The sequence below is a fragment of the Astatotilapia calliptera genome, chromosome 5 (genome assembly GCF_900246225.1).
Source record: "Astatotilapia calliptera chromosome 5, fAstCal1.2, whole genome shotgun sequence".
In the NCBI taxonomy this organism is placed as follows: domain Eukaryota; kingdom Metazoa; phylum Chordata; class Actinopteri; order Cichliformes; family Cichlidae; genus Astatotilapia; species Astatotilapia calliptera.
In genome coordinates this window covers 19703008-19726570 of record NC_039306.1, presented here as the reverse complement: position 1 = coordinate 19726570, position 23563 = coordinate 19703008, and the positions used below count along the sequence as shown (strand labels likewise).

Sequence of the window (23563 nt, the reverse complement as noted above, 5' to 3'; positions counted from 1 at the left end):
AAACAAATACAATAATTAAATTATTCTGAACTCTGAATAAAACAAACAAACAGCCAAATCTGACTTCAACATTTGTTGTGTCGTTAGTGCAGTGAAGACTGTGAATGAGGATATTCTGCCCCGCAATCACACTCTCAAAAATACAGTTCACTGTTAAAATAGAGCTTTATTAGTTTCATTATAACACAGCCGCAGCACATTTGCAGACAAAGTGAATCATGGAGACGTTCACCACTCGCACGCGCACAAAGGAACGCACATACACCGTAAAGAGACACACACAGTCAACCAGAGAATGAAACACTCACACTAAACGTCTGATATCACCTCTGGATCGTGTCAGGAGAAGCAATGCCAGAGATTAAAAATCAGATAATAATGAACAACATCATCACTACAGTGTTGAGAGGAGGGGAAAAAGAAACAATCAGGGGGAAGGTATGAAAGTATTTAAACCACAGTGAGATCAAATAAATGTCCTGCATTACAGTTCTTCTTCTTGACTTTAAGTATGAACATGAGAAGCTGGAAATCAACAACACTGATAATGTAATAACACTCCTGCCACAGCTCACAAGCCAGTTGTCAGAATTTTGCTTTACTGCAGCACAGAAGCTGTAAACGGTCGATGAGGCGTGATGCTTGAGGAGCTTCGCTTTTGCAGGTACAGAGCGAAAAGCTGTGAGGAAAGTACCAGAGCGAGAAGAGACTCGATAATAAGCAGCGGCAGCTTAATCAGCAAAAAGCTTAGTATCGGCAACGCGCGAGTCAGACTGTGCTTTTCTCGCCAGAGAAGTAAACTTGCTCAAGTTGTTCTACTCGTCTTAAATTAGGATGGAGGATATGAATAAAAGAGGAAGTCAGTTTTAAGAGTGCGGTGACCTGTGGAGAAACTATCGCTGTCAGTAACACACAGTAGTTTGGTCCCACTAAAAGGGAAGCACGTAAAGGTTCAAAGCTTTCTCTCCACGCTGAAGCTGTGGCCTCAAATCATCTAACGTAAGCACTGATTTGCCTTCCTGCTATAAATCTGTAAACTGCAGTCAGTTTGGTTAGAATAGAGTTTACCTGTGGTTATTAGTCAGTTAATTTCAACAATACTTTTAGGTGCATGCAGTTAGTCCACGTAAGCTTCACAAGGACATTATTGCTAAGGATTCGCTTTGAGATGAGCTTCAAGGATTGGCCACTTACTAATTCACCAAATATGGCACAAACCTTTTGTGCATTTGTCAGATTTCTTCCTTCTTAAACACTCACACACTCTCACACACTCATTATTCAAATAACACTCAGCATCCCACGCACGCTGCAGCACTGGAGTAAACACCGGCTTCTCTCAGCACGGGCCGGCGCGGGGTACGAGTCGTCTTCAAACGTCCGCTCTTCCTCTTTTAATCTTTACCGTACCTCGCCGCAGTAGCTGGGAGCAGACTACAGTTTGTGATACTGGCACCGGTTAGTCCTGGTTCTCGCAGATCTGTGGGAACTCCTTGTAGATCTGCTGCACGATCAGCTTATCCATCTGTTTCGCCGTAGCGCTCCCTTCATCCTCGCCGGGATCTTCTTCCTCCCTGAGAATCCTCTGCAGCGTCCCCTGCAGATCCGACAGGCGGTGCCGGTGCTCGAGGTAGTCCGTCGAGCGCATTATGGAGTGCATGAGGGAGAGATACTCCATCCGCAGCTTCACAGGGAGGGACAAGGAGAAAAAATAATCATGTGCCTGACAAATATGGATGCAATGCATCCATGAAATATGATTTCCTCCTTTTGTTTGACAGTTTGACTTAAACGTTTTGCCTTTGAATCCCGTAACCCAAACAAGCAAACAACAGAATCACCCCTCTCTCTCTTTCCAGAGCCACAGTGGCCCACTAAAGCCCACTTCCTTATCAGCAACTTAATTACATCAGCAGCTTTCAGTGTCCCACCTTGTCACCAGGTGAAAGGTCAGATATCTGTCGAACGGCGATGTCGATCATCACCATCATGTCGGTGCGGTAGAAGATGTCGGCAGTCTCTCGGCTGGCGAAAACATCCTGCAGGAACTTGAGCACCGAGTGCGGTGCAGGCGGAGTGTGTTTGAACATGCACACGGGGTCGTCTGGGGGCGGGAAAGGACATGAAAAATGTAAAAAAAAAAAGAAGACGCATGAAGAATATTTATGAAGGATAAAGTGAGGACGCTCCCAAAAATAGTTTCTTTTACCGCCTCTGTTCAGGAGCAGCAGCACTTTCTCTGAGAGGATCTTGACGTTTTTCTGCTTCAGTTCGTTCATGATCACGTTGTTGCTGGGAGCTTGACACAATCAAGCAGCACAACTATTAAACTTCTTTCTACGTAAACCCATTTCAAGGTAAAAATGATCCAGAGAACACTGAAATTATGGCCTTGCTCCATTTGTTATAATTACAAATAAAACCAACTCCTTCAGGTTCCTGCTATGATTTGTACAAAAACGCTGATAAAGGCATCTGTGGAGGCCGTTCTCACCTGTGTGGTGCAGGTTGAAGGAAAGCACGAGGTTCAGGAAGATGTCAGGCAGCTGCTCTGTGGGATCAGAGGGATGCCCGTCCTCCACCACACCCAGCAGAAACTGAACAAACTCGGCATTCAAGTGTTCTGCAAGCAGGGAGAGTCCAGTGTTTTTTATTAGAGTGATACAACATGAAGTATGGTGACATTCCTGTTGGAATGTCAAAAGAGGGAATGTTGGGATTCAGAGATTCTTTTATTGCTACCATATAATTTACCTTATGAAGAATGTATTAATAACATGTTTTACAGTATCATTTATCAGTAATATTTCCTACAGGGTTTATATTGCATTGAATATGTCTGTCATCACATTGACCTTTCTATTTTTACAGGTTGAGTTCATTCTATACACAATGCATAAATGTGCTTGGTTAGAGTTGATGTTCCATTCTAGAAGGTTTTAAGCTTCACTGGTGAGAGTGTCCAGATGATACATGCTGAGGGGAGATGAGAACATAGCAGGTTACGGTAATTGCATGCACGCTTACGATACACATATTAATCTAGTAGCAGGTCTGAGCGAAGGCCTAAGCGTCTTCTGCTTCTTTGAGACTGGCTGCAAAGTACTCTACTTAGTGATTAATGACGAGGGTCCATTATTAGCTCTCAGAGATGCTGAGACCTGAAGTTATTACCCTAAAAGGCAAGTAATGTAGAAAAGGGAAGTTATATGTCGGTGTATGGTTATTAGAAGTGTACGTGATGTACCCTTGTCTGCACGGGTTGAACTTTTGCCCGTCTGTCACCATGTATTTTTGAACTGTATTGACGTAGGTGTGATATTTTACCCTATAAAACCAGAACCCAGTGTATTCTTGTCAGAGCAAAACAATCCGTATGCTGATGGTTGGTTGTTCTCCTGTGATAATAAAACTCATCGTTTGATTGCACTTTTCCGGAGCCTCCGTCGTTTGTTGTCTGGTCTGAAGTTGATCGATCTCGCAGCACTGCACACAATAGCCTTTAGGCTGAGCTTTTAAATCACACGTGTCAAACTTCTTGATGTGTTTAGCTTGAATAAGCCTCTCATAATGTGCTGGAAATGATGACAAAAGCACAGCCAGGAAGCTGAACTCAAAGCACTGCTTTGTGTCACACAGCAGATTCATCCAATGATGAGAGAGCAGACATACCGTAGTGATGATATGGAACCTGCTCTCCCATTGAGAATATCATAGTTAGCAGCAAAGCTGTGTAGCACATCTTCTGGTGTTCTGAAGGAAAAACATTAAAAAAAAAAAGAGTGAATCAGACAAACGTGGGTAACTTTTAACTGAACTATAAAACAAGAGGAACTGCAATGAGTGACATTTTCACCTTGTGTGTCAGTCTGAAGATCTCTTGCCAGCTCCATGGGGAGGATGGAGTTGAGAAGGGCGGAGATGAGAGCAGCATCCAGGCTGCACATCGCCCCAAAAACTTTGAGCAGCAACAGCCGCAAAGACACACGGTGCTCCTGCACGAAGGCGACAACGAGACCGGCTCACCACACAACATGCACAACAACAGTAAAGCTCTGACTGAGGTCAGCCAGGCTGAACAAGGGCGGCTCTGACAGATGCTTCACACAGATATCCAACTACACAAACACGAACATCGTGCTGATTTTGGGCTTTTAATAGTTTCTTTGAACTGTTTGTCCAGAGTCAGATGATTGTACAGCACAGACCGGACACTTTTGGAAGCCATCAAAAAGCTTCTGGAACAACTCTGGGCTCTTCTTCTTGGAAGAATTGATAAAGTTCATTTAAACTGGTTGGTTCCTGGCATGGGCTCAACTTTTAGGTGCAGCAAATGATTAATAGGGTTATGGTCAGGCCTTTGAGAAGCTTTTCCACATGACTAATTCTAGCCTGTTTTAGCCAAAACCAGCGATCAGTGTCCTGTCCGAAAACCCGGTTGTGTCCAAGTTTCAGTCATCTAGCTGTTGATTTGAGGTGAAGTTGAAGAATTTGGAGGTAGTTGTCCTCCTTCTTCTCGAACTGAAGAAGCTTCTCGGATGAGAGGTGAAACGTCTTCAAGCAACTTAAAGAAGTCCAGACGCTTTTCTTTGCAAGCTCCTTTGACTACGATGACCTGGATGACTGAGAACCTTCACAGACATATTGTCCTCCTTCGTTATTCCATCCACTTTATGCAATGTACCAATACCACTGGAAACAAAACAGTCCAGAGCGTGATGCTACCACCACCATGTTTGACAGCTGATCATCAAACGTTTCTCTAGAAGGTTTTCCCGTTGTTCTGAGTTAATCCAGCGAACGCTGTCAAACGAATCAATTTTTACGCAGGCAAAGAGAAACTACCAGTCGTATCAGTCATGATACAATCACGTTATGAGGCCTTGGTCTTTGCAAGTTAAAAAGCACTGTAGGACCTTCAGCACTACTTATTAAAAGATTACAGATGTGTATCTATACTTTTGACCTTCAGAGAAAATACAAAATAAATCCAAACTTGTTGAACCCAGTTCTTGTTTTTTAAAGCCATTAAAGATGTATGCTGTACAATCATTCCATCCTGGTAAAAGGAGAGTTTAAATAAATAATTAAAAGCCCAAAATGATGACATTCAGTGTAACTTCTTACCAAAAATATGAAAAATATCAAACACACAATATTTGCCGCAGTTCTTTCTGAGGCATCGCGACATTTTACGGTTGATGCTTTATTTTTATTTGAGTCAAACATCAAATCCTTTGTTGTGTTCACATCACATCTCACCATCTGATAATAGGAAACCAGGGACAGCACGTTCTCAAAGTCGTTGGCCTTGCACATCCTCTTACACACCTCTGGATCTGCATCGGTCTGAGGACACAAAGCAAAGGCAGTCACATTACATAACAATGAAACTTCATAATCCCCAAACAATCAGACTCCCACACATCGCAGGAGCGCCATTAACAGCTCATCTGGGCATCCCACTGTGGCTCAGCACAAACTGCCAACAAAGCTCATTCAGCAGCCTGAAGCGGTTCCAGATTCAGTCTTTAAGTGCGTCGCTGGATTTGGGAGCCGTCTGAGCCGCTCTGATCCCATCAGACGCGTCTGGTATTTACTACACAACATCTGGACGCGTCCTGGGTTCGCATCACAGGCTTATCAGAGGAAATGTTCACATCACAATCATAACAACAGATCAGTCCTGTCTACTAGGTATGTAAAAACACATTGAAAAGCTTCCCTCTCCTGACCTAAATCCACTTCCTTCCAGTTTCCTTGGATGTTTGCTCTTCTTCTTCTTCTTGCTTGTTACAGTTTTATAAATGAATCCCGTTGGCATATTTAACAGAAACGCATACCAGTATCTTCAGCAGCTCCTCGAGGTAGCAGGCGATGAGAGCGTGATCTTCATGAAGCGCCCAGCTACGCTGCTGGGAGTCGTCCCGGTGACGGGCGAGGTCGCTGAAGATCACCTCCAGCCGCTGTTCATCGTGACACACCTGGCCCTGCGGCAGCGCCGCACTCAGGTCCTACAGGGACGGATAAGAAACATCAGCACACGCCTGCGTTTGTTTAACCCGTTACAGCGAACACACAGGCTCACACTAAAGGACAGACGAAACAACACTTTTGTTTTCTGTTTAGTGGATGGCTGGAGTTGTATTTCAGGTCACCTGGCTTTCGCTCTCATGTTTCTATATTCTTGTCTCCATGAAGAGAGAAAAACATTTATTTTCTAATCGTTTCACTGCGTTTGAAACCTTCCAAAGAGAAGCCTCCTTCTTCCTTTTGATCAGAGACACACGAGCAAAGAATTTACTGGAACTCTTTGACTAAAAACACCCAAATAAAAAACTATTCCCCACTGCTGCTGTAACATAAAGAAAACCATCACTATTACGCATCTCCAAACAGTTATTAGTTATGTCATCCTTAAATATAAAAACATTTATCAGAGCAGCTTTAAAGGTGAAGACCAGAGTTTTTTCTTGGTGTTTGTGTTAATCATCTTGGATGTGCGCTAACGGAAACACACAGGGCCGAGCTAGAGGTGGCTGAGTTGAAAGATTTTCATTGGAGGTTAAGCGGGATTAGAAACGAGTCCATTGGAGGGACGGCTCAGGTCGAGCGGTTTGGAGGCAAGGCTGAGATGGATACAAAAGACACTGAAGAAAAGAAGAAGACCTCAGAAAAGATTCATGGATGCAGCGAAGGAGGACGTGCAGAGCAGTGGTGTGCCAGAGGAGGATGATAGGAAGGCAGATGACCTGATGTGGTGACCCATAAAGGAAGAATCCAATGAAGTCGATGAAGATCTTGGATGTGTGCGGGCAGCACAGCTGGGCACATTGACGGTTGTTTTATAAAGAGGCTGTCCTCCGCAGTTCATTAAGAAAGCATTAAAGCCAGCATGAACTGATGAGCCACAAAATTAAACTGGTATTTATCTGGATTTTACCAGCACTGACCCCCATCCCCCCCGTGGTAATGGCACTGGTCCAGGAAGCAGGTTTAGTGAAATTTGATTTTTTTAAACACAGTATGAGACTTAACTCTGAGCTAACTCTGAATCTAACCAGCTTTCTGGCAGGTTTGTGTCTGCCCCCTCCCCTCCTTTGCTGAACCTGAAACATCTGTCTGACATTCAGTTTCATTTCCTCACTCACACGGTCCACATCAAAGCTCATATCACAGCTCACAGATGGCATCTTGTTACAATTTATATAAATATTTGAGTCCAGACTGTGCACTGATGCGCTGAGACTCTAAAATGGGAAGAAATGTGGTTTAAAGTGGGACTTTGAATCCAGGCTGCAGGCGGTCTGAACCTTTGTGGCAGCATTTCATCATAAAACAGATGACAGGCTGGAAGAAAAGATTTTAAACGCTGTTGAGAACAATAAAAAAAAAAATCTAACAATATTTACTTTAAACCCTAAGATCCTTTCCACTACAAATCACCAAAATCAGTCTTCCTGATTTCAAAGGTACATGAGCTGCGTCTCATCTGCCACGTTCTTCGTCCCTCTCAGCTGAATAATGATATCCGAGGCTTTAATACTTCTATCATGAACATTTAAGTTGGGCGTTGACACTGAATCATTTCTCTGCCCCTGCTCTTTCTTCATCACGGTCCGCATCGGCACAAATTAACATTCCACTGGATTCTATTGGACGCTCTTCATCTACCTGTTGCCATGGTGAATCCTCCATGTGCTTAACTCGGGGTGAACATACTCTGAGTTGACTGATAAGATTTTCTGGAAGTGAGAACTCAAGTTTCCCATCTCAGATTTAAATGTTTGATTCAGAGTTTGTTAAACCTGCTTTCTGGAATTCCCAATCAGGATCACAATCAAAGCCATGGAGTAGAACAAACCAGACCCACGAAGGCTCCACCCCCTTGAGTCCAGCTGATCTGCTGCCAAACACCACAGGACAGCACCCTACTCACGTCCTGAGAGTTCGAAGTTGCCATAGCAACACAAGGCAGGCTGTTTAACACTGTGGCTGACTCTAATTTTGATTTTGTTTGAACTTCTTCTTCTAAGTTGAGTGTTTTACATATTAAAACAACCTGATGAGACCGCAGACTATTCGAGCTCTTCGACAGGATGTGTGCACACATGTCAGCGTGTAAACACAGGATGGAGCCACAAGTTGGCATCTACTGGGATTTGGGGTCACATTACCCACTCCACCACAATCTCCACCTGACAGCAGTGGAAACAGAAAAGCGTGACGCTTGTATCTAAAGATGTGTGAGTGATCCTGTGTGAACTGCCCTCGCTGCTAAATGCAGCGGGAGCTGAAACTCTAAACGACTCCGGCGTTCTGCTCTTAAACTGGCTGGGCGCCAGTGTGCTGGAGCCACGCCATGTGATGAAAACAAATCTGACCTTGCTCTCCACCAACGAGACGAGGACTTGCTCCAAAGCGGGGGAGGCCTGCGGCAAAGTGGTCTGCAGATGGGCGACCACCACGCCGACGGCGACCCGCGACAGCTCGTAGCTCAAGCCCGTGTTCTTTCGCACCAGCTCGATCAGTTCAGCTCCAATGGTCATGGGAACCACCTCAGAGGTCGAGGAGCTGCCAGGAGGGTTTTCAGCAACAGACGGGGGGGCGACGGGCCACTCAGGCTCCCGCTGGTCCTCCTCAGCAGCAGGAGCAGCAGGAGCAGCAGGAGAAGCAGGCTGTGGAGGGGTGCTGCGCTGGGAGGGTGGGGTAGGCTGGGGGGGCTGCGGTGCGGGGCTTTTCTTTGCAGGAGCCGGCTGAGGAGACGAGTCAGAGGGCAGCAGGTCCGGAGGCGGCCCGGGGGGCTTGACACGGGACGGCACAGGAGGAGGAGGGGTGCTGGAAATACTTGGCAGACTGACTTCAGAGGAGATCGGAGAGAGGGAGGAGCCCGTGTCTATGGAGGTGGTGCTGATCGAGAGGGAGGGAGCAGGGGACGAGGGAAGAGAGGACACTCTGGAGGGGACCTCTGGCTCTGCTGAGAGAGAGGAAGAGAGCTCCAGTTACAGAAAGGAGAGCGCAAACAGGAATGACTAAGAATAGAGCTGCAGGAGCGAAAACACTGAGAGCGTAATCTGTTTTTAGGTGACGAGTGCAAGGCTTAAAGTCACCTGGACGCCGGTGGTTCCTCTGCTTTTCAGGGGGAGGCGGAGTGATCGGAGCAGCACGCCGGGCCTGAGGTGGCACCTGATGGAAGGGACGGAGACAACAAACATGTCATCTCGCGGTCCAGGAGGAGCACAGCTGGCTGATGGAGATTTAACTTCCACAGCTCAGCATTAACATTGAACTCAGAGAACTAATCTTTTTAAGATAAAATAATCTCATCAAACACTCAAAAATATCCACAGAAAAAATGCATTCGCGTTCCTATTTTTCTATAAAATTAGATATTAAAAAAATGTGTTTTTTGATGCGGTGATATTTTCTTTTGTGCACAGATTATTCTTATTCTCAAATTAACATTTCATCTTTTCTTCACAGAGGAGAAAGATCCAGATTCATGTTGCTGCTCATCTTTGCTGCCACATGCAGACATGCCTCACAAAAAATGTGTTTACAGCAAAGTCTATCCATGAACAGATGGTGAAGCACTGCGTGAGAAAAGGAGCAGGAATGATAAAAATAAGTAACTAATGCGGTTTATTGGTATTAACGTGTTGTCTATTGTTACAAAATAATTATGGGTCACAGTAATTACCAACTAGTAGCAAAAAAAAAAAAAAAAGGGCTAAAAAAAGGGCTCACAAACAAAGCTCCCACATTTCAGGTCCCTTGTGAAACCTGAACAGCACATATTAAAAAAGATTAATGGCACAATCACAAAGACAACCAAGTGTACTTACAATTATACTAACAAAAATAATAAAAAATTGTTGGGTTAAAAAAATGTTGTGTATAAAATCAAGACAGACACTGAAAGCAGGTCACGCTGTGGAGGAACCAATGAGCAGATCAACCTGTTGTCTGAGCTTCATGAAAACTCATTTACACTCCGGCTAATATCATCGCCTTTCACAAATAGATCAGTACTGGGACACGCATTATAATGCAAAAAGTCTTGAGGAACGCCTCATTCGTTATGTGCTTGAAATGCACCTGAAAGTCAATATTTGGTATCATGGTTCTAATACAGCAAGTTTCTCAAACTGCTTTATACAACATGCCTCACAGACCCATTCATACAAGCACTTTTTTCTACAGTTAAGTGCTTTCTGTCTGACATTCACACAAATTCATACTCCCATGAAGGCATTACAGAGCAACTCAGGGTCAGTATCTTGCCCAAGGATATCTGGCATGCAGACTGAACCACCGGCCTTCCTATTAGCACAAGACCTGCTCTACGTCCTGAGCCACAGCCGCCTCTTCAGCACAGCCTGAACTCTCTTAGTCAAACTTTCTTCTAGTTTCTTTAAGCAGTCTTCAGGAATAGTTCTCCAGGCTTCTTGAAGGACATTCAGAGCTCTTTTTGGCTGCCTTTTATTTGATTCTGTCAAAGTGATCGCACACAGCTTCAGTAATGTTGAGTCTGAATTTGGATTCATCGCTCCCTCCGCTGTTGCCACTGATTTTTGATGGATCAACTGCAGAGCCAGATGCATTGTTCAGGTACTGTGCCAGGTCTTTGCTGCATTTCTGTTGGCCATGACTTTCAGATACTGTTCATCAGCTGTAGATAGATTTTTTTAATACCTGACACTTCCTCTTTTATTCTTCACCTGTCCAGTTTCCTCATATTTATTAAGTACACACTAACTGGTTCTTTCCTGTGTTGTCTGTTATATGTAGACACAACGGTGGTTCATCCTGTGAGTTAGGTGCCTTTTGTATGCCTGAATGATTCACAGTCAGGTTACAGGTAAAAGGATTGAACTAAAAATAAGTTAAAAAAAACAGCAAATGTTCAAAGAGAAACTCTAAAAGACCTTTAGAAAGCCTGGAGAACTATTGCTTAAGACCACTTAAAAAAACTTCGTCTGACATCTTGAAAGCAAAATATAAAGAAATGAGGAGTGGCTCAAGACTTTTGCACAGTGCTGCATGATACACAAACACCAGCATGAAACTTTTCTTCATTTTTTTTCAGAACATTGTTTAGAAATGCGACCCGACAGGTACAGAGCGGCTCTGACTCCACTCTTTAAACTCCTTTTTCGCAGCACATGCACCAGAGCAGCATCACAGCTGAGCAGACAATAATAAACAATAATATTTATATGTATATATCAGATTGATTGCCATGCCCTGCACCTTTTGCATGCACCGAGGCTTTTTCATGTTAATAATTCACATTTATATTAACAGATTAATTGGAGCATGAGGTAAGAAAAACTGCACCTGCTTGTTACCTGATAAAAACCCTGTTGTCCTTGCATACTGTCCATGCTTCCTGATAACGGCACGCTTCCCTGTCGCTGATAGTCTCTGCTAAGGCCATTGGGTGGAGGAGGGGTTTGACTGAGCGATATCTCACTGCTGGAAGATGGGAGGCCCTGTTTGTGACTGGCGGAGGACGAACTTCGCCGAGCGAGGGTCTCCTTTCTGTGATGGATGAGCTTTCTGCGACAGAGGAGGGCAGCGATTCAAACACAGCACACAGAGAAACACTGAGCTGCACCATCTCCATAAAGAGCTTCACTCACTGCAGAACATCCCGCTGCTCCAGATTGTATTTGCCTCCATTCTTTAAGGCCACATTGTGGATTCCTTCGATCGCTCTGTCGATGGACTGCAGTACCTCATCCTGCTCTGGAGCCTGAGAGAGAGAGGCGGGGGATAAACTCAATGAAATATTAAGTGGCATACAAAATGATCAAAACCGGGCAAGCCATATGGCTCTGAGGGTGAGACAAACTGGGACGGTTATCTAACATAAACAGCCTTTTAACCAGAGTCACACATGCTCACTGAGGCTGCACATTCAGGCCAATGTCATTAATTACAGTCAGCGCTCCTCTCCTGTGAGACACTTTTTTTTCTTTTAAATAACATGCTCTGACTAGTTCACTATGAGTCTGGAGACTGCTGAGCTCATCTGGGTGTGACTGAGAGGGAATCAAAGTTATGTGGAAGGAACAGCTACTTTTGAAAACAATGAGAGAGCAGAAAAGGAAAATGATACACAGTCACAGGAGGAGATTAGTTAATCTGAGCAGAAACAATGGCTCTGTGTGGCAGAGGTGGTGGCCTTGAATCTGCTCTATCTCTCATCCTTACTCAGTATTTCCCCTTGTCATCCTCTTATATTGCATCCTTTCCTGACTCTTTTCCTGTCCCATCCTCCTGCAAGCTCCTCTCTGTCGCAGTCAGCAACTGCAGTGCAGGAAGAAAAAAAAGCCACCCCATGTCCCTCCATACTGCAACCTTTGCAATAATTTATGGCTTATTATTTCGCAAGCATGCATTCCCCCACCCTGACACCCTCAACATGGCTTGCACTGCAGCACATATAGCGGTACACTGAATCCGTCTGATCGCATCAATTCAGCCGCTTTACTACGCATTCCCTGGATTTCACGTCACCCCAGGGTGCAGCTCGGTCACTGATGCCATTCACTGAAACCAAAGAGGGAAAGTGAGCATTGCAAACATTGTTTTTACCTGGATTTTTTCGATATACGAGGCGGGGATGTAGCCGGTTTCCCCCGAGCTGCAGTGGGACCCCAGCCACCAGTGTTTGTTGCTCCTCTCCAGGATTAAAAAGCTTTCTCCGGCCGCGAAGTGCAGCGAGTTGGGCTCCGAGGATCGGAAGGCGTACAAAGACCGGTACATACTTTAATGACACTTTAAGACAGCGAAACGACCCGATAACGACAGAGAAGGGTTATCTGGAGATAAGCAGTGCCCGAGTGCCGAAATCTGCTTTGCTGGGGATGATTTAAAGCGGCTACGAAGGCATGTCTATTTACAATGCAGCTCGGATCATCTGACCCGACTGTTACCGTAAACACCGTAGGAGGGCGCTGTCACATCCCACCGAACACGCCCCCCAGACATTTTAATCAAAAACAGAGCTGACTTAGTATTTTATTTTATATCAACTTCATTGAAATTTCAGCTAAATACGGATAACACCCGACATATAGGCGACAAAAACGGAAATAAAAATGACATTAATATTTTAATATCTATACTTTTACGTAAGAGTTACCTCCATGCGTATGTAACCAACTGTTAGCCGTTATCCCGTTAATTTCGCCCTCTCCCCTTTTTTTTCCTTCAGTACGTATTATTATTATTATTATTATTATTATTGTGCATCTGATTAACTTAAATGCGTGATGTAAACAAGATAACGCGATGTTTTTTTAAAGAATAAACAAAAAAGGAATAAATGAAAGATGTTCGACTTTGCATTACACAGCACCGGAAACGAGTGCCTGGTGTTACACTGTGTTATGCCCCCCAGCCTGCCACCGGTTGGGTCATTTCTCCATTTCTCTGTTAACATGGCCACTGCTGCGGTTTTTGCCAGATTTCTCCTTCAGAAATCAACCCAGGGCTTTCTGTTCTCCTCCAGAGCGGTGCCCGCTTTCAGGAGGTAGGGCGGTGTTTCGTTTTAAGGCTCACGTTTCATTAACTTACATTGTCAAAGTATTTATGAGCATACAACCTGCTATTGTTTTGACTATTATTAGTTGTTCAACACCAAGTAGTCACCAAGTTTCTTTAAGAAGTTTTTTTTTTTATCCCGCAAACCATCTAAATCTAATTTGACTGTGATATATAAGGTAAAAGATCATATCCTTATATTAAAGAAGCTTAGCGGCTTAATGTTTGTCATGCCTAAAATGATTTTTTAAAAAAAGGTAATAGAAATTATGCAAGCTTATGTCATGAATGAACTGACTGCTTTATAGGACCCTTTGATATGGTATCACAGGGCAGCATATTTTATAGTTACACAGCATGAAGCCTGAACCTGAGCACTATAATGGCGAGGAAATGTGACTTGGTGTCAGATTGTCAGGCTAGTCTGAATATTTCAGAAACTGCTGGTCTACTGGGATTTTTCCACACAGCCGTTTCTAAGGTTTGCAAAGAACAGTCCAGAAAAAAAAATCCTCTGACTAGCAGTTCTCTGGATGAAAATCCCTTCTTTTTGTCAGAGGTTGCAGGAGAATTGTAGGAGAATGGCCAACTTTGTGGTTGACAGAAAGGCAGCAGTAAATCAAATAACCACTTACTGCAGCCGAGGCATGCAGAAAGGCATCTGTAAGTACACAGTATGTCGAACCTGGCATACTTTTGGCCACCTAGTACCAGCTGAGCATCATTTAAACATCACAGTTACCAGATCTCAGTCCATTAGAGCACTTTTGGGATGTGATGATGGTGGTGTTGCACTGTCTTTGTTTTGTTTTTTTTTTGCAATTTTTGCACACTTGCACTTTATGTAATCATGTATTGATTGTCTGTTATATGTACCACCATGGTCTTGGAGGAACGTTGTCTCGCTTCACTGTGTATTGTACCACTACACATGATTGAAATGACAATAAAGCCACTTGACTTGAGTGTAACTATGCAGCTGATGGGGAAATTTAGATCAACCTAAACTGCAGTTCATCCAGGTTTAAATTTGAGATTATTCTTATTTATTTATTGCATTTGTTCATCATATGGAGGACCAACACTGATGTTTTGTGCAAGAAGGGTACGATCAATTTGTGCAACAGAATGCTGGAGCTCTTCTCTTAGCCTGTTGTCTGCTGGCAGCATTAGTGCCAGATATGCCAGCAGGACCAACAAACAAATTCACAAGGCTGGAACCATCATTGGTCAGAATCTGGAGCTGTCTGAGTCACTGAGCGACAGGAGGTCACTGAAGAAACTGCACGTGGACAACCCACCACACCCGCTCCACTCCACACAACAGAGGCAGCAGACCTCTAATCTACTACTATCTCATACCTACCTGTCATACATGCTGTTTCCCGGGCTTATATTGCCAGTCGCACTGCTAAAAGCCGCTGGTGAGACGCCATCTGACCAGAGAAACTCAGAATCAAAGAAGTGCTGATCTAGCTCAGTTTTCTGGAATAGCCTGGAAAGAAAGTGTGACAGCAGGCTAACATTTGCTGCAGCTCCTTAGACGAGCAGATATTTTGGCTCCTGGCTTGCAGAACGAGGCCTAAAGCTTTTGGCTCACATCCTTATCAGTGGGTTGGCGTGTAAAGTGGGCCGTTGGGCAGCAGCTCCGTGGTGCAGCCTGTTTTTTGAAATTCAAAGTGCAAAGATTTCTATCTGTTTCACACCCACAGTTTTTCAGTACTATAGAAAACAATTGCTACTGTTTATGGTTCTGGTTCTAACTTACTGTGGGGGTCTTGTTGTCTTTCTTTAGCCCATTTTTGTCCCGAGCTCATAGACTGGAACCCTCCGATGACGAGTTGTACCAGCGCACCACAGTCTCTGTCATGCAGAAGGATGTAGACAATGGGGTCCTCATCCACAGCTACAGCTCTGCAGGATTCAATATCGATGGAAACAGGGTGTATGGGCCTTGTGCCGTGCTGCCTCCTGCTATCCTGCAGTGGAAGGTGAAAGTGCTTTCCAGTCTGTCCTTGCAGTTTGTGAAAGTTTATGAAATTCTCTCTTTTTTTTCTTTTTTTTTTGTAGTTTATTTTAACAACTATATATATGTGTGTGTTTTCTCTCTCTGCAGATTGGAAGTTCGAAAGATATCACAGAAGAAAGTGTTTCACTCTTCCACATGCTTGAACCAAAAATAGGTACCAATATACGCACTAAAGCAGACCTTTAAACAGATGACTGATGATTTTGTCAATTCTGCAAATTGAACATTACAATAATCTAACTTGCTTGATATGAAAGTATGGACCGATTTCACAGATTCAGTTAAAGATGAGTTTTTTAAGTGGTACAAAGCAGTTCTGGTAACCTTGATTATCAAAGCTGAGTTCACTGCAAAATGATGCCATGGTTTCTGACTTGTTTGAGGTCTTTCAGAGACAGAGTTGATTCATGTGAACAAATCTTCTGTCTCTGACTTTCTGAACCAACAACAAATATCTGTGTCTGTTCTGCTTAGTTCTAAAATGTTCTAAACATCCAGTAATTTTTCAGAGTAAAATGATCATCAATGTGAAATGATAGGTAGAACCATGCATAAGAATATATATTCTGTCTTCTTTAAAGATGGAACCATACAGGAACATTTAAAGGTTAAAGAGGTAAAGAACCAAGGGCAGACCCCTGAGGAACCCCTGATTAATTTTTACTTTTGGAGTTTTTTTGGAGGTGTGATTCAGTACAATTCAATTTTATTTCTACAGTCAACAACGACAACAGTTGACTCAGGTCACTTTGTATTGTAAGGTAAGATTCATTATTGTGATGAAAACCAATCGAGGACCGGACCTGTTAAACCATCTGCATCATGAAGGCTTTGAATTAAAATGTTATGACCAACAGTGTCAAAGCAGAACTAGCACATGTTTTCTTTGTTTGTTTGTTTTTTCTAAGCTAGTTTTTAACCAAAACTAAATACTGAGAAAAGTGAGTTGGTCCACAGTTATTAAAAAAACCAAAGCATTTGCTGGGTTATCTGTCATGGTTCCCGTCTTGAAAGTCTGCTCTGGCTCATTAGTCAGCACCACCAACACTCTGTATGTGGACTTGTGAAAGTGTGAGGAACTGAGCAGTGGCAGTGAGAAAGTGCAGCTCCGTTTGTATAATGGCTCCACCACACTGTTGGCACAGTCGCTTGTCTTTTGGCAAACGTCTGTTCATGTGTCTGCCTGTTTTAACAGTCGGGCAGCGAGCGCGCTCAGTCTGTTTCAGCTCAGTCTGTTTCAGCTCAGTCTTTGTACATGAGAATCATTTGTGTTCCACTGAGTGAGGTACATTAATGTCCTTGCCAGAGTGTCCACTCTCTTCTATGTGTCCACTGAAATGTTATTGTTAATGTTATCTGCCTCATTGTCTGTTCTTCCTGGTTTGTGAAGAGATTCTCGTGCTGGGCACAGGCGCACGACTGGAACGAATCAACCCCTCGGTGCTCGCACTTCTGAAGAGTAAAGGCATCTCTGTGGAGGTGCAGGACACGGTAAAATACAAGTGATCCTGTTCTCTTTCTGACAGCATGGCATGAGCTAACAGACACTGGAATACTTCTTATTGTCTTCTTTTATGTCTTTTTTCATTCATTTATTCTGATTTGCAGCCAAACGCGTGTGCAACCTTCAACTTCCTAATGAGCGAGCGAAGAATTGTAGCCGCAGGCCTGATCCCTCCATCACCCAGCACAGCACTTGAAGTCCTTGGGAACAACAACAACATGTAGAAGGTGATCACTACAAATGGTCAGCAGTTCACTGATGATCTGCCTGTGCACAAAACTCCAGTAGTAACAAGCTCCAACACTTTATTACAACACTTATTTCCTTATAGACAAAGTTAAGTGACTCTTTTACGCTTTTCCTGACATTTATAGTGTCGTACCAGAAGATGTTCATTTAAAACTTCTTTTTAAACTTTGTCTCTGGATGATGTCAGTGGGAGCTGATACCTTTAATGTGGTCATCTAATGCGCACACCTCTGGCTGTTCAAACCTGTTTGGAAGGATCAGCCAGTCAGGAGAAGCTAGCTCAAGGGTGAGGAGCTAAAATGCTAAAAGCTTAATTCGTACAGCTGAGGGCTGCACAAAGGCCCAGTGTAACATAACTATCTGACAGTCTATAAATACAGAGCTGTAAACGAGTGCAGTAGCAGCCACCTTCACCCAGTGATCTCTGTGAGGTTTGTGTACCAGTGAATGCTGATTTTGGGTTTCCTGTCACACATTTCAGTCAGCATGTGGTTGCACATAAAAATGTCTCACATCACCGTTGTAATTCTGCTTATAGCTGCTTATAGCTCTGTGTGCATGAGTTTAAAAGAAGACTCAAGTCAAGGAATCCAGAATTAGACTGTAATAAAGTGTAAGCATGTTCTTATATATAAACACAAGTTTTGCTTGTATAAAAATATAAATGCTTTACCGCAGCATAAGTGTAATGTATTTTTATTGTTTACAATAAATCAGTAGTAAGATCACCTCAGCATGCAGTGTTTTCATTTTGAATGTGATCTGGGCAGCAGTTAAAGGGGATCGTTTGTTAAAGAAATAATTTTAATGTGGCTACCAGAGGTGCTGGTGGCCAGTGTCCTTCATTTGGATAAGCCTCTTTACTCCGTGCGTCTGTCCGTCCTCTGCATCCAGCACGCTGCCGCTGACAAGCTGTTTGTGCAGCATCTAATTTATTGGCTTTGTCCTTCTCACACATAAGCCCCACAGATAAGAGAGTCCAGTAATCCTTTACACATCAGTGTGATTCATCGCTAATCATCTGTCTCGGTGAAGATGCCCAGCGTCAGGCTGAACACTTTAAACCCTCATCGCTCACAAGCTGCATGTTGCAGCTCATAAACACTCTCACTGATCAACACTTTTAAAAAAATCTATCTAATTAACTTTAACTTTGGTTAAAGTTACCCATCCCTGTTGCTTGTCACGTGTTCCATAATGTTGTGCTGTGGACATTTATGTGCTTTTTGTGCAGAGGAGGTTTTTTTTCTCCTGTTCTCATGCTGTCCTCCCAGGAGCCCAGCACGAGTAGAGGTCTCTTTTTTTTCCCCTCTTGTACTTTCCTATTGTAGTGTATATTTCAGTGTTTTTTTTGTTGTTTTTTTCTGTAACGCTACCGATCTCTGACCTGTATCCCCATGTGATGTCTGTGTTGTGTGTGTGTGTAAGGCCATTTCACTGCAGGGCAACCTGCATGTGGCGAATAAAGCCTTGATTGATTGATTGATTGATTGATTGATTGATTGATTGATTGATTGATTGATTGATTGATTGATTGATTGATTGATTGACTGACATCCAGTTAGGCGACCTCTTTTCCTTATGCAGAAATTATTCAGCCATACATAAGTGAATTTGAAGAGCAAACAAACATTGAATGTGAAGGTAGACACTACATTCAATACTTTCACGACATTTTCTGTTTTTTAGTCAATATAACTTGATAAGTAATATAAAATAAAATAAAAAGTTTCACTCTGGTGTAAACAACCGATGTAAAAATTATCCAGCAGAAAAGTCATATTGGTGTATTACCTTCTCTCATAACAAAGTAGCAACATCATTATTTAGCAGATTTTCACACGAGAGAGAAATTACAGCAAACAAATTAAGAGGCAAAAGAGACGTCAGGCAGTTACGTAGCACACTCTCTGTTCAGTCTACACCCTACATCACACCCTCTGCTTTACAGCTGTGGCATATAATCATCCATGAATGATGATTATACACCACATACATTTACGGCCTCCCAGCTGCTGACATCAAGCTGTCCTCAGTCGTCATCAGAGTTATGAGACTGGTGCCTGGATCCTGCAAAGCTGAGCTCTGTCCCTGTGAGTCGCTGGTACATGTCTTTGATGTCCTCACACTCAGTCTCAAAGTGGTTTGTTGCATCATACGAGCGGGACACAAATATCTAAAAGGACAGAAGAGATTTAAAAAAAAATTAAGGCCACCATCCTATTTTCAGTCGTGTCATTGCTTTAGTTTTGGGGAAACCCCATCATTACCTGACTCTTTTTTCCATCTTCATTTGGAACTAGCAGATTGCTGACAGACACAAATCTGAATTCAACAAGAAGGAATTGCACTGAATTAAATCACACCACAAAAACACAAACTGTCAGATTTAAGTCTTCAGAGTGTCACTAACTTGTGCACGATGGGTTCGAGGAGCTCGAGTCCTGGCTGCAGTTCTTTCTCTGGGTTGGTGGTTTCTGCAGTTGTGCTGACTGTGGCGATGTACATCCCATCTGATGCCACGTTGTGCGCAAAGGACACTACAGATATATAAATGTCTGCATGGAGGAGGAAGTAGTAGAGGAGCAAATCCAGGAAGATCAGGTCAGAGGGTTCAACTTTGTACATGTTAGATATTGTGGTAGTATAACTTAGTACCTGACTTCCTGTTAAGCTGAGTTTGAGGGATGATGATCTGACAGGAGCTGACATCATGAGTGTGTTTAACTGGATGATTTAGAAAACAGATCGCCCTAACGACACGCCCCACTTTCCTCACTCGATTGGGAACGTAGCTGGGATCACAGATTAACTGTTTGCAGTGGAACAGCTGTTAGAAGGAGAGAAAAAAAGACCACATCAGTGGGAGTACAAATGCCTCCTGGACAGTGACTGCAGGGCTTAATTTTGTCTACTCCACCTTCCCCTCAGATTTCACAGCTTTCACTTTGCCACTATCCATCACAATTTCATCCACTGCCCTGTTCAGCAGGAACGTTCCTCCATACTCTGCATTCAGTCTGAAACACAAAGAGGACTGGATCTTATAAGTGCAAGCATGAATGTCTGAACGTTTCCTTTAAACAGCTTTTATTATGCTTTTCTTTATGTGTGCTAGAAAGTGCTATAATGGCACATGCTCACATTAAAAATGAGAAAAGTTTAAAAGAAAGACATCAGCATCTCTGAATATTTGGTTTTATAAAGTTTTTCCCACTCTTGGCTCTGAATGTTGTCATTAAGACTGGATTTCCCTAATGTGATCATTTCAGGTACGCAGCTCTAGCTTTGAGAAGATAAGCCCCACCCACCTGCTGCTCAAACCTTTTGTTTGCAGGAGCAACCAATCAGAAGAAAGTTTTCTTAAAGGGACGTGGAAGGAAGCCTTTGTTAAAGGATGAACTGAGGGGCTTGGTATATGATAAATAAGATTAATTTTGAATTGTGAATCATGCTGACTGGCTGACTGATTGACTGACTGATAATATGGAAATTTAAAAAAGGGGCCACTTTTAACTTTCAGTGGAAGAACATCCACTAAAGGTCATGCTTGCTGGAGGCTGATGATGATATACTTGCACTGAATCCTAGAGTGCAAATATCTAGGATTTTTGCACTCGAATTAAAATAGTCGAATTAAACTAATTAAACTGTTGATGAACATAAATCAAAGAACTAGTGAGAACCTGACCTGGCAAAACCCTGTGGTATCTCCCCGAGACCATACAGTGGGTAGAGGTACGGACTGGTGTTTCGACAGGACAGCGAATCGGAGTACAGCCTGATCCGACTGATGGTTTCCACACAGGGCCGGTCCAGGTAACTGCGAGGACGGCAGGTAGACAGGTTTAAATCATGCCTACTAATCTGTTTTCAGTGTTGTTTCACTTAAGTTCCTATAACTGACCTCTCACTGTTGTGCAAGGCTATGGCGTGACCTATAAACTCTATGACATCAAGTCCCAGGTCGTAGCGATGGAACAATTCTCTTGTGGTCGTTTTGTGAGGATCCACATCATGGTGGGTACGAGGGTTTCTTATGTCAAAGTTCAGAGCAAAGAGAAGCAGCTTCTTGAACCTCCTCTTGTCGAACATGCCCATCAGATCTGAAAATATGTATATTTCAGCGTTATAAAGCTATGGCCGTCTGGAAACTTGTCTTAAAAAGTGGAATGACTTGATTTGGCACCTGAAGCATCTGCGTCTTTTTCACTGGCGGGGACTTTGTGCACTTTTCCTCCTTTGTATACGTAGCTGCCTTCTACGACTTTAAAGTCCAGATACCGAGTAACCTCGGTGTGCAACAAGATTTTTACCATCTGACCTGCACAAACCACAGCACCCAAAAATTAAAGCATGCTCATTTCTATCAAAACAATCAGCAAGACATTGCACAAACACCTGCCAATAAACAGTAAACTTTCACCGGTGGAAAGAAAAAATTTGGAGATGAGGTCAACATTCCACTCTTTCCCTCTGCCCATCGATTTTGGAGGACCAGGAGTCTTAAACTTCTTGTACAGCTGCAAATAAAGGAAACACCTTATTATCAGCAGTGTTCAAATGAAGGTACGTGCATGCATGCTCATGAGTTTTGTATTTGTTTGCCTGCACCTCCTCAAGGGGAGAAATGGATGCACTCTCTCCTCCATAATAAGGATTCTTATCAATGTGGAGAACCTTTTTCCCACTTAGAGTCATTAAACCAGAGAGGATGCATTCCTGAAAGAGATGAGGAAGAAAACAGAGGGGCAAATGTGTCCGAATCAGCAGCTGGTAGTTTAAGGTATACAGATCAGGACTAGACTAAAGAGGTAATTGCCATAAATCCTCCTTAGCAGCCAGCAAGAGCTTAACAAGTCTGCACGTGGATCATTAGTAAAAGCGAGAAAAACATGGCAGAAAGTCCAGTCACTTACAGACTTTAATCACTTATTGAATCAAGAGCGAAAAGAGGAAATGAAAGAAGTCATGATTGCAAGTGCTCAGTAAAAGGACTGTGCCTCTGCTTGAGAACTGTTTTGGTAAGGTCGCAGTTATTGTGAGGCATCTTTTTTTTTAGCACTTTGCAGAAAATATATATCTTGCTCACAGCGGGGTTTCTGGTTTTGGTCAGCTCAGAACATTTTCACCTCAGACCACATGACAAAAGATGGCCTGCTCAGTTCACGGGGTTCAAGCTTTGTACTGACAATAAAGTAGGCATAAAATCCTGTTAACCAACAGAATCATATATATAGAGAGATTCAAAAGAGATTATTTCATTTTAGATTTTACAGCAAATATAAATTTCGTACCTTCAGTCCAGTTCCAAGCACGATAATATCATATTCTTGCTCCATCCTCACTGAGTACCAGTGCTTTGTTTCCGCAGCCTGTCACAGTCTATGAGTGTGGGTCTGTGTGTAGTAAGACAGAAACAGGTGTGATGATGATAGGTGACACCAATTGCTTGGTGTTCCCCTTTGCAATAATCCTCTTAAGACCCATCTATGCAGTGTGTGTGTGTGTGTGTGTGTGTGTGTTGTGTGTGTGTGTGTGATAGAGAGAGATTGGCTCTATGAGCTTCTCAGTCACTGCAGATTGAGGTATTATTATACATATAATATATCCCACTGTTGTAATGATACTAAGTCACATTTTCAAATTAATGTGTCTGTTTTTCTGTTTTTTGTTTGTTTATTTTGTTAAAAATTATATTATTGAAGGAAAAAGAGTATGCTGCTTTCTTGTAATATGATTACAATCTGTAAAACAACCAAGCAACAAACAAACAGCTATATTAATGATACGCTGTCATGGTTATAATTTGAAAAGAAACTAAATGCCAGGTGGTGGAGAAAAAGTACAAATGTGCATATTCTTGAGGTACTTCTGTTTATCACCACTAGGTGTCATAATATGAACAACATCCGTCCATAAAGTTTCATGTTCTGTATAAAACTAAAATATAATAAATATTTTTCAATATTTTCCTTTATGTTGTATGTGGGTTTCAGTGAGCCTGCTTGTTTTTCTTTCCAGTAACAGTATAGTACATTCTATATATGTTTACAGTATACTATTTCCTCTGAACTGTTAAAACAAATTAAATATCAATAAATATCTAATACATTTCTAGTATTTTTTTTTCTTTCTCACGTCTCTATTGACAACAGTCACCAAAAAAACTTCATTTCCCATGAAGCCTCGAGAAAAAAGATTTCCGGGTCGGTGCCGGAACTGTT

At 42.8% G+C, this 23563-nt stretch overlaps 3 protein-coding genes across 6 annotated transcripts; 1 reads left to right on the top strand and 2 right to left on the bottom strand.

The window, feature by feature from the left end:
* Positions 1 to 146: 146 nt before the first annotated feature.
* Positions 147 to 13228, bottom strand: nckipsd (NCK interacting protein with SH3 domain). 2 transcript variants are annotated; one of them, XM_026167884.1, is made up of 13 exons: positions 12604 to 13228; positions 11646 to 11758; positions 11352 to 11562; positions 9111 to 9186; positions 8385 to 8977; positions 5844 to 6014; positions 5263 to 5349; positions 3857 to 3995; positions 3673 to 3753; positions 2495 to 2623; positions 2210 to 2299; positions 1932 to 2104; positions 147 to 1684 (listed from the first exon to the last, which is right to left on the bottom strand). In XM_026167884.1, the coding sequence occupies exons 1-13, from the start codon at positions 12772 to 12774 to the stop codon at positions 1460 to 1462; spliced, it is 2259 nt and encodes a 752-aa protein (XP_026023669.1). In that variant the 5' UTR covers positions 12775 to 13228; the 3' UTR covers positions 147 to 1459. The 2 variants fall into 2 exon arrangements, with proteins under 2 accessions (XP_026023669.1, XP_026023670.1); XM_026167885.1 differs by having other exon boundaries at positions 8385 to 8974.
* Positions 10452 to 18064, top strand: ndufaf3 (NADH:ubiquinone oxidoreductase complex assembly factor). 2 transcript variants are annotated; one of them, XM_026167887.1, is made up of 5 exons: positions 10452 to 10611; positions 15350 to 15545; positions 15671 to 15737; positions 16974 to 17074; positions 17192 to 18064. In XM_026167887.1, exons 1-5 carry the CDS (start codon positions 10523 to 10525, stop codon positions 17309 to 17311), a joined length of 573 nt encoding a protein of 190 aa, XP_026023672.1. In that variant the 5' UTR covers positions 10452 to 10522; the 3' UTR covers positions 17312 to 18064. The 2 variants fall into 2 exon arrangements, with proteins under 2 accessions (XP_026023672.1, XP_026023671.1); XM_026167886.1 differs by lacking the exon at positions 10452 to 10611 and adding an exon at positions 13300 to 13543.
* A 1036-nt stretch (positions 18065 to 19100) lies between these two features.
* On the bottom strand, positions 19101 to 23541 carry LOC113022446 (rab GDP dissociation inhibitor beta). Of its 2 annotated transcripts, XM_026167877.1 has the most exons (12): positions 23478 to 23541; positions 22634 to 22735; positions 21951 to 22058; positions 21763 to 21859; positions 21526 to 21660; positions 21244 to 21442; positions 21028 to 21159; positions 20257 to 20356; positions 19995 to 20166; positions 19750 to 19894; positions 19607 to 19661; positions 19101 to 19512 (listed from the first exon to the last, which is right to left on the bottom strand). In XM_026167877.1, the coding sequence occupies exons 2-12, from the start codon at positions 22676 to 22678 to the stop codon at positions 19369 to 19371; spliced, it is 1332 nt and encodes a 443-aa protein (XP_026023662.1). In that variant the 5' UTR covers positions 22679 to 22735; positions 23478 to 23541; the 3' UTR covers positions 19101 to 19368. The 2 variants fall into 2 exon arrangements, with proteins under 2 accessions (XP_026023662.1, XP_026023661.1); XM_026167876.1 differs by lacking the exon at positions 23478 to 23541 and having other exon boundaries at positions 22634 to 22793.
* Positions 23542 to 23563: the final 22 nt, after the last annotated feature.

Coding starts and splice junctions, on each gene's coding strand:
- ndufaf3 (XM_026167886.1), top strand. CDS start 13,344: ATGTTCGACTTTGCATTACACAGCACCGGAAACGAGTGCCTGGTGTTA. Junction 15,546..15,670: donor CTGCTATCCTGCAGTGGAAG/GTGAAAGTGCTT, acceptor CTCTCTCTGCAG/ATTGGAAGTTCGAAAGATAT. Junction 17,075..17,191: donor CTGTGGAGGTGCAGGACACG/GTAAAATACAAG, acceptor TCTGATTTGCAG/CCAAACGCGTGTGCAACCTT.
- LOC113022446 (XM_026167877.1), bottom strand. CDS start 22,678: ATGGAGCAAGAATATGATATTATCGTGCTTGGAACTGGACTGAAG. Junction 21,860..21,950: donor CCATTTCTCCCCTTGAGGAG/GTGCAGGCAAAC, acceptor CTTTATTTGCAG/CTGTACAAGAAGTTTAAGAC. Junction 21,661..21,762: donor CAAATTTTTTCTTTCCACCG/GTGAAAGTTTAC, acceptor TGGTTTGTGCAG/GTCAGATGGTAAAAATCTTG.
- nckipsd (XM_026167884.1), bottom strand. CDS start 12,774: ATGTACCGGTCTTTGTACGCCTTCCGATCCTCGGAGCCCAACTCGCTG. Junction 3,996..5,262: donor TGGTTTCCTATTATCAGATG/GTGAGATGTGAT, acceptor GCCTTCGTGCAG/GAGCACCGTGTGTCTTTGCG. Junction 2,300..2,494: donor CTTCAACCTGCACCACACAG/GTGAGAACGGCC, acceptor GATTGTGTCAAG/CTCCCAGCAACAACGTGATC.